This window comes from Mirounga angustirostris, unplaced genomic scaffold (assembly GCF_029215605.1).
Source record: "Mirounga angustirostris isolate CCGP_5_RB_7025 unplaced genomic scaffold, mMirAng1.0.hap1 SCAF_7, whole genome shotgun sequence".
Lineage (NCBI taxonomy): Eukaryota > Metazoa > Chordata > Mammalia > Carnivora > Phocidae > Mirounga > Mirounga angustirostris.
This window is the reverse complement of record NW_026991715.1, coordinates 10,317,280-10,331,009: the sequence shown is the minus strand read 5'-3', so window position 1 is coordinate 10,331,009 and position 13,730 is coordinate 10,317,280. Positions and strand designations below refer to the sequence as shown.

General features: G+C 58.6%; 1 protein-coding gene across 4 annotated transcripts; it reads left to right on the top strand.

Annotated features, from left to right (window-relative positions):
- The first annotated feature begins 1,316 nt into the window (after positions 1–1,316).
- B4GALT7 (beta-1,4-galactosyltransferase 7) lies at positions 1,317–10,625 on the top strand. Of its 4 annotated transcripts, XM_045890974.3 has the most exons (7): positions 1,328–1,475; positions 3,287–3,448; positions 4,994–5,356; positions 7,898–8,123; positions 9,090–9,173; positions 9,441–9,545; positions 9,921–10,625. In XM_045890974.3, exons 1-7 carry the CDS (start codon positions 1,426–1,428, stop codon positions 10,074–10,076), a joined length of 1,146 nt encoding a protein of 381 aa, XP_045746930.1. In that variant the 5' UTR covers positions 1,328–1,425; the 3' UTR covers positions 10,077–10,625. The 4 variants fall into 4 exon arrangements, with proteins under 4 accessions (XP_045746939.1, XP_064451861.1, XP_064451860.1 ...); XM_045890983.3 differs by lacking the exon at positions 3,287–3,448 and having other exon boundaries at positions 1,317–1,475; XM_064595790.1 differs by lacking the exon at positions 9,441–9,545 and having other exon boundaries at positions 1,327–1,475.
- The last annotated feature ends 3,105 nt before the right edge of the window (positions 10,626–13,730 follow it).

Here is a 13,730-nt window from a genome sequence, read left to right as displayed (position 1 = left end):
AAAAATGTGCCATTCTCATTCCATCATATCTATGGTGCTGATTATCAACATGAATGTGGGTGTCACCATTTGAAATTAAATTTTATGTGAAATCTGATTTCTTGAGACAAATCAGATCTGACGCTAGTGGGGCTTCATTCTGATGTGACAATTAGCTGGACCGAATTGCAGCTGTCCCCTTGAGGTGGGCTTGTGCTTTCAGATCACAGTCCCACCTCCCTGCTTCTGTCACTGGCCTTACTGGACTGGTCTCTGCAGGGGGTCAGCCTCAGCCTCCCCTGTGTCATCAGCGAACCTAGGCTGCATTTGCCAAGGCTCTGTTCTAGGGTGCAGTGCAATGCAGAGTTTAGCAGCGAGGTCCCTGGTGGGTATATGCTGGGTTTAAAGGAGAAAGGGGGCTGCTGGGGTGACTAAATTCCTCACCGACAGTAAAGTCCTTTTGGAAGCAGCAACTGTGCAACCAAGGTATCTTGGTTTACACCCTGAATTGCCTCTCTGCCCCAGTTTTTCAAGTGGGCACAAGTACACTACTCGTAAGGACTGAATGAAAGAACCGGAGTAAAGAATTTAGAACCATGCCTGGCACCTAGTAAGCACTCAGTAGATGTTAGCTATTTATTAGGGAACTTCACATTTACCTAAGAGCAGGGGAGATATCAAGCCCCAGGAGCTCTGTTGCTGTCTTTTTCCAGGTGGGAGGCTGGCCCAGCCGGGTAAATTCCCACTGTGCCAGGGCAGATAAGTATAAGAACTTCGTTTTATACTCCGCCTTCAGTGCTCACCTCAACTCCAACAAAGTGCCCCCCTCCTGCATAATAACTGTCACTGACATCGGGTTGACTGTGCCCAGCACCCTACCAAGTATGTTGGCCTGTCCTTCAACCCAAGCAACCACGTCGATCAGTGACTATTTATCCACGCAAGTGAGGAAACAGGTGCAAGGGGATGGTGCCTTGCCCCCTAGGGCCTGGGGTCTCTGCTGGACCCGAGGCTGAGCCCCGAGCCTGGCCTTGCCCCCCTCCTGGCTTGTTGCGGAGGAAGAATGCACCACCACCTGGGGCGGGGAAGAGGAGGAAAGTGCGGATCGTCATCCCAGAGCGCCGGTTTGGAAGCCTGGAGTCTAAGTCCAGCACCGGCCCAGTGACTTAAGCCCCCTCCGGGCTCTCGGTTTCTCGGGAGAACAAGCGGGTCCCCGGCAGGGCAGTTGAGCGGTCCCACGGTGGGAGCGCTCGGGCGTTCCTCGCACGCGGAACCTTTAACGCGGTGGCTTGGAGGAGCGGACGGCGCGGCTGGAACGGCGGACCCGGCGGACCGGGAGGCGGGGCGGACGGGGCGGGGCGGGAGGCGGAGGCGCCGCGTAGGCCCGGGAGGCCGGGCCGGCCGGGCTGGGAGCTCGAGTCCCATGCGCCGCCACCTCCCCCCACGATGTTCCCCTCCCGGAGAAAAGCGGCGCAGCTGCCCTGGGAGGATGGCAGGTGAGCGGCGGCGGCCGGCCCGGGCCCCGTCCTCCCGGGTGCCGATCCTCTCCGGGCCGCCCCGCGGAATCTAGGAGCCCGAGGCCGTCGCGTCCGCGTCTGCGGGGCTTCCTGAGGGTCTGTGGTTCTCCTTGTGGGTCCCTGTCTCTCTCTCTGAGTCCGGGTCGCCGTCTCTCCGTGTGGGTCTCTGTGTCTCGCGGTCTCCGTCGCTCCGCAGGTCTCCGTCCCTCCGCGGGTCTGTATTTCTCCGGTGACTTCCCCTTGTGAATTTCTGTCCCTCGCTTTGCGAGGCTCTGTCGCTCCGTGTGGGTCTCTTTGTGTCTGTGTTTCTCCACTGGCGTCTGTCTTCGTGCGGGTCTCTGACTCCATTGACCTCTCCCCATTGGATCTCTGTCTTTCTGTCTGCCCCTGGCCCCAGAGGGTCGTTCTGCCTTGTCTCTGGTCTCCCGCTTCCCCCTTCACGTCCATGTAGCCTCAGACCCTACCCTCTCTCACGCTTCCCCAGCCTTTGCTGACCGCCCAGAAGCTTTTCCGACCAGACCGAAGCTCTGGGTGCTGTGCCTGGCAGGCCCCTGCCTGGCACGTACTAGGCACTCCGCACACGTAATGCTGGTTCATTTCCGGTGCAGCTGTACTCGAGTGGGACCTGCTCCATGGGTTAGGTGTGAGCTGGATCCAGACCTTAGCTAGTGATGTTCTCCAATAAGCAGAATCAGGGTAGGGGAGCCATTTGCCCGCCTAGATTTGGGGGGACACCGACACTTCATTCTTAAGATGTGCCCACAAAACTCTTCTCACCCAGAACACCGGATAGCAGGTCTCTGGAGGCCCAGTGAATGACACCTCATTCCCTGTATGTCTCTTGAGTTTGCCAGGTGCCAAAAGATTCTGAAATATAATGGGCACAACTCTTTCGTTTGGGGGGGTTTTCCAACTTGGTGTTGAAGTCGGAAGACAGGAATATAAGAGAAGGAAAGCCTGGACAGTGGAGTCAGCCCTGGGCGGCAATCCTCTTTAATAGCCATGTGACCCAGAACAGATCACTTAATCTTTCTGACCTCAGCTTTTCCATCTCTGAAACAGGGATCATAATATCTACTCTGCAGTGCTGCATGAGGATTAAAAGAGACCACATCCGTAAAGCTCTTGACACTGTGCCTGGCACAGAGGACGTGTCTAACAGGTCCCTTTGCAGTTGGGAAGTGCTGTTAACCAGAGCAGCTGATACTCAAACCTGTATCACTAAGATTTGTGTAAGGAAAGAGAGGAAAGGTAGTGGAGGAGAAGTTCCATTTCCTGATCCCTTTCCATTAACCTTTGGAACATACCTGTGCTCCCAAAAAAAGTTACCCATGTCAATTCCTGCTTTGGACCCAGGGGGTTCAAAGGTCCATGCAATCAATGCAGGCTAGTGTAGCAATCGAGAGTGCTGGCTCTGGAGCCAGCCTGCCTCGATTTGAATCTGCCTTTTCTAGCCTTGGGCACAGACTGATGGAGACAAAAAACCTCTTCTGGTCTGCACCTCAGAGCAGGGTGCCCCCTCGCCTGGGAGCTGCTGGGCCTGCAGATCTGGAGTTTGCCACCAGGTGGCGCCAGGAGCTCTCAGTGTCCACTTGTCCTGAGGAATTGACATTTGGTTCTGAATTCAGTTGCTCAGCGATTTGGGCCCTTAGAACCCAAAGGATAGGATTGCCTATGAGAACGTGATCCTGGAAAGGGAAGCTGGACTGAAGGAACAGACTGTGAAGTTGCACAGAGTGCCCAAGCCATGCCACACCCCCGGATAACGGTCACTGCTTCTTTTCCCAAAGGTGGGATGTTTCTTCATGTCCGTATCCCTGGTCTACATCCCACCCCCAGAAAAAGCCCCGAGGGCGAGAGAGAATCTGTAGAGGTTCCAGCCTTCCCAAGCCACTGGCAGGATTGGGCTCCGCTCCTCCCCAGCGGAGAGCCCTACCACAGGACAATGGGGGGTAAGTCAGAAGCCCTGTCTTACCTGGCCACCTCTCTGCTGTGTGTGGGACCTGGCTGCAGGGCTGCTGGCTTCCAGGTTGTGCTCTAGAGAAAGTCAGGAGCTGGTCTGGCTCTGGTGTGTGACTTAAAGCATGTCCTTGACAGCTTGAACCTTTCCTGTGACTCACCTAGCAAGCCCTCTGCTGTCTAAACTGGGGCCACAGGCAGAAACTGATGACCTGTGGGGGAAGACAGCGAGCAGGGACACAAGTGATTACAGAGACACAAGTGATTACAGATCGCTAAGAGCTCAGAGGAGGGAAGGCCCAGAGGCCATGGAGGGAGTGCTCTATCAGTTTGTGCGCACGCACGTTGAGGGGAGGGCCCTGTGGGCCCTGGCGTTGGAGTTGAGGGAGAGGGACCATGCTGGCCATGACATGGGAGGTTGGCCCCAGAGGATCAGCAGCGGGCTTCCAGGCAGATAAAATAAGGAAGGGCACGGCGGACTGTGTGAGGGCTGGAGCAGGAAGGACTATGGTGAGTGGCGAAGCTCTGGGTTACCCCATGTGTGCCCTGGGTGAGTGGTAGGGAGCAACTCAGGTCGAATTTGTGCCGCCTGCCAGCTAACTGGTGACTCCTAAAGGCAATAAAGCCAAGTGTTTTGCAAGTTATTGCAGGGGGAGTAGATCGAGGAAGCTTGCTTTTTCTTAGGTTGCTCAGCTCCTTTGCTATCCTCAGCAAAGGGATCAGGTGAATCCCACCTTCCTAACCTAGAGAGCAGCCTCTCCGAGCACTCCCTCAGTGTCCAGGCCATTCAGGGGCACTGGCCGCTTCTAAACCCAGCCTGGGTTCCATTCCCGGCCTGCATCTTCCTTTCCCTCTTCCATCTCTCATCTCTTGTCACATGGGCTGCCCCTTGGACTGAAACTTTGAGACTCGTTCAGTGAACTGCCACTGGCCATTTGGGCCTTGTGTTGTTTTGGGGGCAGATCCGATCTTCCCAGAGTCAACTCAAGTCTCTTCCCTGGATGGATATCGGCACCGGCCCCTGCCTTAGGGGCCTTTCTGGTGTGAGAAGCAGGATGAAGCCAAGGTTTCATCTGGGGGTGAATTGACAGGGGAGCGGTTTTGGAAGGCAGTGGATGGGATCTCTAAGGCAGCACTCCTGCCGTCAGCTCAGGCTTTGGACCTCCAGCCATTGTCCTGGGGAGGGGCAGGTACAAGGCACAAGGAGTCTCATCCCTGTCCTACAGCAGCTCTTGGTCTGACCTGGACTCACTCACACAAAGTAAGGGGGTGTGAAGGAACTGGGGCAGTTCTGCCCCGGGGACGGAGGGCTTCCTGGAGGTGGCGTGACAGAGGCTGGGCCCAGAGCAGCGAGCAGGATTCTGATGCGAGGTAGCAGCATGAACAAAAGCATTCAAGTGTTGGCTTCTGCACTAACTCCCAGGCGCTTGGGGCAGACCGGTCCTTGTACCCAACTTCGGGGGAAGCCAGAGGAGGGGCCTGTCAGAGGGCCCCCTGTGCCACCCGCCCTCCTGACCCTGTCCCTGCTCTTGTCCCAGGTCCAGGTTGCTCCCCGGCGGCCTCCCCCGGAAGTGCTCTGTCTTCCACCTCTTCGTTGCCTGTCTCTTACTGGGCTTCCTCTCCCTGCTCTGGCTGCAGCTCAGCTGCTCCGGTGATGTGGCCCGGGCAGCCCGGGGACAAGGGCAGGAGACCCCGGGCCCACCCCGGTCCTGCCCCCCCGAGCCACCTCCTGAGCACTGGGAAGAAGACTCATCCTGGGGCCCCCACCGCCTGGCCGTGCTGGTGCCCTTCCGTGAGCGCTTTGAGGAGCTCCTGGTCTTTGTGCCCCATATGCACCGCTTCCTGAGCAGGAAGAAGATCCAGCACCACATCTACGTGCTCAACCAGGTGGACCACTTCAGGTAGGGGCAGCCTCCTGATTCAGCAGCCCCTCTCCAGGGCCTCACCTTGCCCCAGCCCCTCGGGCTCCTCCTTTTCCCACAGGAGTCCCATGCCAGGGGGGGTCTCTGGCCTGTGAAAGCCCCCCCCAATCCCTGGGGAGCAGTGGCGGTGGCTGGGCGGTGGGGAGCAGTAGACCCTTCTCGCTGGTGTGACGGGAATTTGAGGGGAGAATTTGGGGCTAAGGAAGGTCCTGATCTATCTTTTTTAAAAAAGATTTGTTTATTTATTTGAGAGACAGAAAGAGTGAGCAGGTGGGAGGGGCAGAGGGAGAGAGAGAATCCCAAGCAGACTCCCCGCTGAGCGCAGAGCCTGACGTGGGGCTCGATCTTACCACCCTGAGACCACCACCTGAGCCGAAACCAAGAGTCGGACACTTAACCACCTGCGCCCCCCCCAGGTGCCCCAATACCCATTTTGCAAAGATGACCACAGCTCCTGTATGAGGAATAGCTTTTACTTGGACACCAGAGGGGTGCTGGGTGGTCAGAGGTGAGGGTGTCTTGGCTCTGTGGGAGATGTGGTGGGGAGGAGCTTTCTAGTGGATTGGCTGTGGGTATTTGGGGAAGGGCGGGTCAAGACCACAGCTTCGAAGTTGCTCACTCCGCTGGGAGACAGGTCCAAAGGCTCTGGGGCCCCACCCGGCCCTTTAGGCCACAGTTGCCCCAGTTTTCACAGCCCACCCCTCCTGGGCCTCACTGTGTCTTCCCCCAGCTTGGATTCCACAGTCCATCGGTAGCATCAGTCCCTCAGTAGCATCAGTCCCTCGGCCCATGGGCCGCAGGATGTGGCTGGAGAGGTGGCTGGTCTTCCTGGCAGTGAAGGGCCTGCCTGGAGCCCCGTGCTCCTCTGGCCTGCTGCCTCTCGGCTCTCTGAGGCAGCTCTGCCCCCTCTTTCCTCCTCCTCAGCCTCGGCTGATGACTTTGCTTCCTGTGTGAGGAAACAGAACCAGCTGGAAGAGAGCCCGCCCCGGTGCCCACCAGCGGGGGCCTAGGCGCCCGCTGTGCCAGGAATGCCCTGTCCCAGCCCCTCTGCTCGGGCCCTGATCCCCTTCTCTCTGTGCTGCTCAAGGACGTGGCTCCAGCCATGGCTCCTTTCTCGCCCGCACCAACGGGCACTCCCAGCAGCACGCCCACTGAGATAGCGCCCATCTAAAGAAGACAAGACCCCGTGACCTCCCATCACCATTTCTCTGCTCCCCTTTGTAGCAAAACCTCCCTCTCTCCCCTCACACTCCCTGGAACCTGCTCCGCTCTGACGTTTACCCCTGTCATGACACGGAGGCAGCTCTCGCCAATACCACCAGTAAGCCCCAGTGAGCCCCCATGAGCCCACCACCGTGCCCCAAAGCCTCCCCTCCCTGACCTCTCAACGTGGTGCTCTTAGGGCTCAGCGCCTCAGCGTCCTCTTTTCTGGCTCCAGTGACTCCCTGGGGGTTTTTGGTCGGTCTCATGGTGCTAAACCCTGCCCGTACCCTGCTGACCACCCCCCCATATTCTCCTGACTGCCAGACCCACTCGTGCAACCACCTGCGTCACCCTCCTTCTGGGGGTGTCGGGCAGCCCAGGCTTAACATGATCAAAACAGCATTTCTGATTTCCCACCCGCCCCCCCTTCCCTATTTCAGAAGCTGCCCCCTCCTCGCTTCTGCTTGCTCAGGCCGGAAAGCCTCAGAATCATTCTCAACCCCTCTCTTTCCCTCACGGGGTGCATCCCGACCCTCAGAATACATCTAGAACTTGCCCCCTTCTCACTGCCCCCCTGAGCTAAATCAAACTGTCTCCTGCCTAAATGAGTGTAGGAGCCTCCCAACCTGACTGCCTGCTCCTGCCCCTGATCCTCCCGTCTCTTCCCAACACCCCAACTGCCGTGACCCCGTTACACACCAAGTCACAGCACGTCCTGCCCCTGCTCAGAGCCCTGCGGTGGCTCTTGAGTCTTCCTGCAGGTCACAGCCCCAACCTGCCAGGGCCCCCCCCTCAACCGCATCCCTTAAGCCCTCCTCGGTCCCTCTGCTCCTGCCTCAGGCCTTGGCGGTTGCTTTCACCTCTGCTCGGAGCCCCATCCCCTCCACTCCCCTCCCCTGCCACTCTGTTACCCTGTCCCCCCATCCCCCCTGTCTGAAAGAACACCGCCCCGCCCCCCAGCGGGCTCCCCCCTCCTCGCCCTGCTGTTCTTTCCTCCGCAGGGCTCACCAGGGTCTGGCTGGGCACATACTTATTTTTCTCCCTTGTAAGCATGTCAACTCCCAGAAGGCAGGGCTTTGATTTCTCAGTGCGGGCACTGCAGTGATCCCGGCGGTTTCCGGCACATGGTGGGGGCTCGGTAGATCTGTGTGAGCTGAGCCCGGGCGGGGGGGGGGGGGGTGTCGGGCAGCACCCCCCAGGGAAGGCGGCGTGGGGCGCCAGGCCGGGTGCTGCGGAGGACAGGCTCCTGCTCACTGTCGGGGGGAGAGCAAGCTCCCCCGCGCCCGCCCGCTCAGCCTCGGCCACCCCCCTGCGCAGGTTCAACCGCGCGGCCCTCATCAACGTGGGCTTCCTGGAGACCAGCAACAGCACGGACTACATCGCCATGCACGACGTGGACCTGCTGCCCCTCAATGAGGAGCTGGACTACGGATTCCCCGAGGCCGGGCCCTTCCACGTGGCCTCCCCGGAGCTCCACCCGCTCTACCACTACAAGACCTACGTGGGCGGCATCCTGCTGCTCTCCAAGCAGCACTACCAGCTGGTGAGGCCCAGAGCCAGGGGGCGCCCGCCTGCGGGAGCCCGGGAGCAGACAGCCACGTGGGAGACTTGGTTAGGGAGCCCCGGTACCAGCTGGCTTCAGAACAGAACACGGAGGGTGGGAGGGGGGCCGGTTCCTTGGCTCTCAGACTGGACAGGTCTGGGCGGGCCCGGGGGAAGGTCTGGCTTCAGGTGCGGCTGGCCCAGCCTCTCAGACAAGGGTCCCCCGACACCATCTCCCCCGCCATCTCTCAGCTCGGCTTTCTCGGCAGAGTGGATTTATTTTCAGACATTCGAGGTGCGGGGTGCTTGGAGCTGTGCCCCCCGTCCACCTAGGCCCAGGTTCAGTGGAAGATGAAGTACCTTCCCCAGCAACCCAGACAGGAGTCCCAGAACTGTGCCTTGCTGCCTCTTGATTGGCCTGACTTGAGTCAGGGGCCCATCCCGGAGTCAGAGGCTTGGCTGGAGGTGGAGGGGCGGGGAGGACCAAGTGGCTCAGACCTCCATCTGCTGCACCTCTCTTCAGGCTGTGCCTGAAGCCAGCTTTATGTAAATGAAGAAGCTCCAGGTCGGGTGACAGACAAAGGTGCTGTGGCAGAGCCCAGCTGTCCCCGTCCCCCCAGGGAGAGACCAGGGCAGAGCGTCCCGGGGAGAAGCGGGGGCATGGGGCAGGCAGAAGTCAAGCACAAGCCGGCACTTCTGCCCATCACCAGCTCCCCGGAGAGGTGCTCTCCCGCCAGCCAGACTTTTTTGAGAAACCAGTCATCTCACACAAGTTCAGGGCCCCATTAGAACAGGCAGAGGGACTGGGCCGCGGTGCTCGGCAGCGGGAACTGGGTGTCCATTCAAACCTCCACAGGAGCGGGGTGGGGGTGGGGAGCAGAGGGCCTTGGCCGACTCCCAAGTGGTAGGAGACCAGGGAGCACCCCTGGGAGGATGGGGCAAGTGACGCTCCCTGTCTCTGTGTTAGTGCAACGGGATGTCCAACCGCTTCTGGGGCTGGGGCCGCGAAGACGACGAGTTCTACCGCCGCATCAAAGGGGCCGGGCTGCAGGTAATGCCCCCCCCAAGGACTCCCCACCTCCTCAGCCATTGTGGCTGCCCTGAGGTTCCCTTCTCTGGCTCAGATGAGGTTCCTGGGGCTTGGAGATGGCCACCCCTGCCCTGCCCCTGATGAGCACCCCTTTCTCCTGCCGAGTGGCAGTGCAGGCCCCTGCCTGTGGCCTGTGGCCCGTGGCAGGCGGGGGTACCCCGGAAGACTAGTGGTGAGGGCCAGAGCTCCGGGAGGGCGGCCTGACCCACCTTCCTTTGGCCTTCTTAGCTTTTCCGCCCCTCGGGAATCACAACTGGGTACAAGACATTTCGCCACCTGCATGACCCAGCCTGGCGGAAGAGGGACCAGAAGCGCATCGCCGCTCAAAAACAGGTGCTGACTGGTACCCTGATTGGGGACGCATAGGTGGTGACGTGGGGAAAGCAACAGGGCCAAGCCTTACCACCAAGCTCTCCTTGGGCCCAGATGGCCCTGTCCTCCCCTGCTTGGCCCAGCACAGTCCCCACTCTGGGGGCTGCCATGAGCACCTGGGTGCCGTGGGCCAGCTGAGACCTCAGGGCCTGGGCAGGCGGGGAGCAGGGGAGGGGCTCCACTGTAGGTGCCGACTCCCAGGCAGACCTGTGACACAGGGACTACTATCCCGCACCCTGCCATATCGGCGCATTGGCTCTCCTGCTTACTGCCGCGGTGCTGCTGGGGACAGCCACACAGCCCTGAGTACATGCCCTCTCCCCCTTCCCTTCCCAGGAGCAGTTCAAGGTAGACCGGGAGGGCGGCCTGAGCACCGTGAAGTACCGCGTGGATTCCCGCACCGCCCTGTCGGTGGGTGGGGCCCCCTGCACTGTCCTCAACATCCTGTTGGACTGTGACAAGGCCGCCACCCCCTGGTGCACATTTGGCTGAGCCGGCGGGTCAGTAAGGAAGCCCGTGCCCACAGGCCACAACAGCTCCTCAGGCTCAGGACAAAGCCTCGGGACCGGGGCCCGACTCCAGTAGGATGTGGAGGGGCCCAAAGCAGCGGCTAGCAAACCACCCGCTTGCAGCAGCCCGGCCCCCCCGGGGCAGGCTGGAGCTGGGACAGGACACCCTTGGGCTCCCGGGACGCTGCTAGCAATGAACAGCGATGGAGAGAGGCTGGAACGCGGCTCCCACCTGGGACTGCCCACCCCCTTCCTGCTTGCCCTGTCCTGCCCGCCTTGGTGCGCTTAGACCTGAGGGCTTTTGGTTCCTTCCCCTGGACCGCCTCGGGCAGAAGCCAGGTGGTGGACATGGGTGACCAGGTGATCCAGAAGGTTGGAACTGCAGAAACCGGCATGCAAGTCCCACAGGAAGGGAACCTGCAGAGGCCAGCTCCCGCTGGGTGTCAACTGTGCAGGAATGTGGGCCCCGTGTTGCCAGATCTTCTGATTTTTTCAAAAGAAACTAGAATTCTGGATTCTTACGTGAAATCGGGTACTTTTTAAACGCTAGCAACTAATTGAAACTTCAGAAAAGGGTGGTGGGCCAGACAAAACGTGTGTGGACCACCAGTTTGTCGCCTGTGACCAAGCGGAGGGAGATGGGGCAAAAGATGGCACCTCCCTTAGTGATGAGCTGGCAAGGGGTTGGGACAGGGCTGGGGACACCAAAGCCAGGGGAAGGTCAGGTGGGAGAGAAGCCGGACGAAGGGCAAGGTTCCTGCCACCTCCCACAGCCCTCCAGGCTTCGCTGCCCTTCTGGGCAGTCTGGTCCCCCTGGGCTCTGATGGGCTCCGACTCTGGGGTGGGGGGTGCTTCATCCTGCCACACTGGGATGGACAGACGTAGATCCACAGGCCCGGACTCAGGGTAGGCAGAAGGTGCCGGCAAGGACCTGGTCGTAGCTCAGAGGTGGGAAGACCACATTTCTGAGGTGGGAGGAAGAAGACGAGAAGCAGGAGAATCCTGGGTTGTTCCCACAGCATGAGGACAGATTAGCACTGATCACACGATGTCCAGGAGAAGCAAAGGAGGGGAGCCATGGGAGACCATGGAATTGGGGAGTGACCTTGGAGGAATTACCTGCAAGGAAGCCTGGGGCCAATGAGAGTGGGAGGTGAGGGGCTCTGCAAGGTAGATCACTCCTTCAAGGCATCTGACTGCCAAAGATTTGGGCCAGAAGTCAGGAGAGTCTTGGGACCAGGGAAGATTGGTTTGTTTAGCAATAAACAGGACACCTGAAATGCCAGAAGAAGGGAGTGAAGTCCCAGAGTTCAGGAGGGTGGATTCAACAGCTGTGCTCCAAAAAGACTACCCCTCTGAGGATGATCTCAGGGCCGCCATGTACAGTTGTGGGGGTTGTGCACTGCATCACCTGAGCGCAGTGTGAGTACAATGTAACTATTCAGATGTCTAACAGAGGGTCCTTGTTATCCTGAAGTGACCTCTTTCAGCAGTTCAGCTTCACTCAGCCTGGTGAGGGGCGAGCACAGGGCGATGACGGTGCAAGGGCAGTAGGAGGGACTTGGTCAACTTGAGACCCAGGAGAGGGGAGTGAAGTGCTCGCTCCCTGTGGGCCAGTCTCTGGACAACCCTGGCTGCATCATCTTGGACTTCTATAACATGGAGGCAGAACGCCAATTTCTGGAGTTGGCGAGACTGGATATGCCATCAGAGCCCCCAGCTCGGTACTCACCTAGCACGTAGCAAGACCCACAAGAATAGGGAGCTCCCTCCTTGCCACCTGCATGGAAGGAGTAGAATGAAGCAGGACCAGCTGCCTTGGCTGGGGGAGGCCCCCTACGCGCCCCCCCCCCCCCCCCGCATGGCCACTGCCACCACCTTCCAGGAGCCCATAGGCACCCCGGGCCAGGCCTGATGCAGCCTGAATGTGCAGCCTCCCTGCTTCTCCAGCCGGGGCCTCCCCACCTTACCGCCCCCCACCCCTCCAGCAGAGGAGGAGGGGGGCGCTGAGCGGTGGTTCGCTCGGGGAGGAAGCAGACAGCTCGGCACCTTGTTTGCCTGCTCCACGAGAGGAGCCGACATCCTTGTCTTGCCGGCCAGGATGTGGAGGAAGTGGACCCAGGACGTAGCTGGGTGGCATTTGACCAACATGGTGGCTAGAATAGCACCTAGCCGTCCGTGGGCATTAACCACATACAGAAGTCTTGCTGTTGCGTTCTCTCATGAAGCCTCTCTTTACCTAAGCTAGGTCCTGATTATTCACCTGTTCTATAGACGAGGAGGATGAAGCATAGAGCGGTAAGTAGCCTGCCGAGGTCAGAGAGCTGATACCTGGTGGAGCTTGGGATTTGGACCCCAAGACTCCGACTTGAGAGCCAGATTCCTTCATCCCTGGCCTGTATAGCAGGTGGCAAGAGACAGATGTTCCTTTCCTTCCAGACCTTCCCTCCTCCTCTCCCCAGCCGGAGGGGGCCTGTGGGAGGGCTGGTCAATGCTGTCTGGTGCCCCTCCCACCTCTGGGACAAAAGCAGAGCCAGGGGGGTGATCCACAGTGTCTGCCCCTTGCCTCCTCTCCCTGGGGTAAGGTGGGGGTTTGCCTGTTGGAGAGTTCCCTTGGGACATTGGTGGCATCCACAGCATGGCATTCTGCCCGAGGAATGTACCAGGGGCTTGGGGAAGTCCTCCCCCAAAAGGCAGGATCTCGCTGGTGAAGCCACATTGCAGTCCCAATGGGAAGGGTTCCAGAAGGATCAGCAAGTGCAAGGCAGAAACACACCGGGGACAGCGTGTCATGTTGAGGGACCTGGAAGCAGTTCAGGGTGTCCCTGGTACCCTGATGCGGTGTAGGAGTCGGGGGAGGTGGGCAGGAGAGGGAAGGCTAAGGTGATCCCTGAGGACCTGGGAAGGCCACACTGAGCAACATGTACATCATTCCATGGGCGCAGGGGTTTCAAGCAGGGGAGAGTTTCTGAGCAGGGAGACATATGGTTGGGTCTGTGTTATAGAAAGATCCTTTGGGATCTAACACCCTGCCGGTCCTGGGGGGTGGAGGATGGAGTCTGGGGGAGGGAGAGCTTAGGCTGAACAAGACATGATGAAGCCAGACTGAGGTCAAACAAACAAGGACACTAGAAGAACTTAAGGCCACTGGCACCTAAAGCTACAGGAACCATTAAACCGGTCCAACTCCTAGCCAGACTAACATCAAACTTGACGTTAAAGGTCTGTATCAGTCCCTTTATCTAATAAATCATGCATTATAAGCCGTGCTAAAAGGCAAGAAAAAAAAAACCAGACTGAAGAAAAGAGCAAGAATCAGAACCAAACTCAGATATGACACAGAGTTTGGAATTACAGATAGGAAATTTAAAATAACTATGACTCATATGTTAAGGGGCTTGGGATATTATGATTTGTCAGAAATATATATTTGGTCATTCAGATGACCAAAAGATATTTCTTCTCATATATTTGGTCTTCATCCATAGTTCCTGGCTCACAGCTCATAAAAACCCTTGGCATTTCCTCAGTAATAAGAGCAATGGGAGTATCTTTGGTTATAATATTTGGTCTCTTGTCCTCAGTTCTGGAAACCACTTGAGAGCCATAAAGGTGAAATGGGTGTCTTGTTATTCAT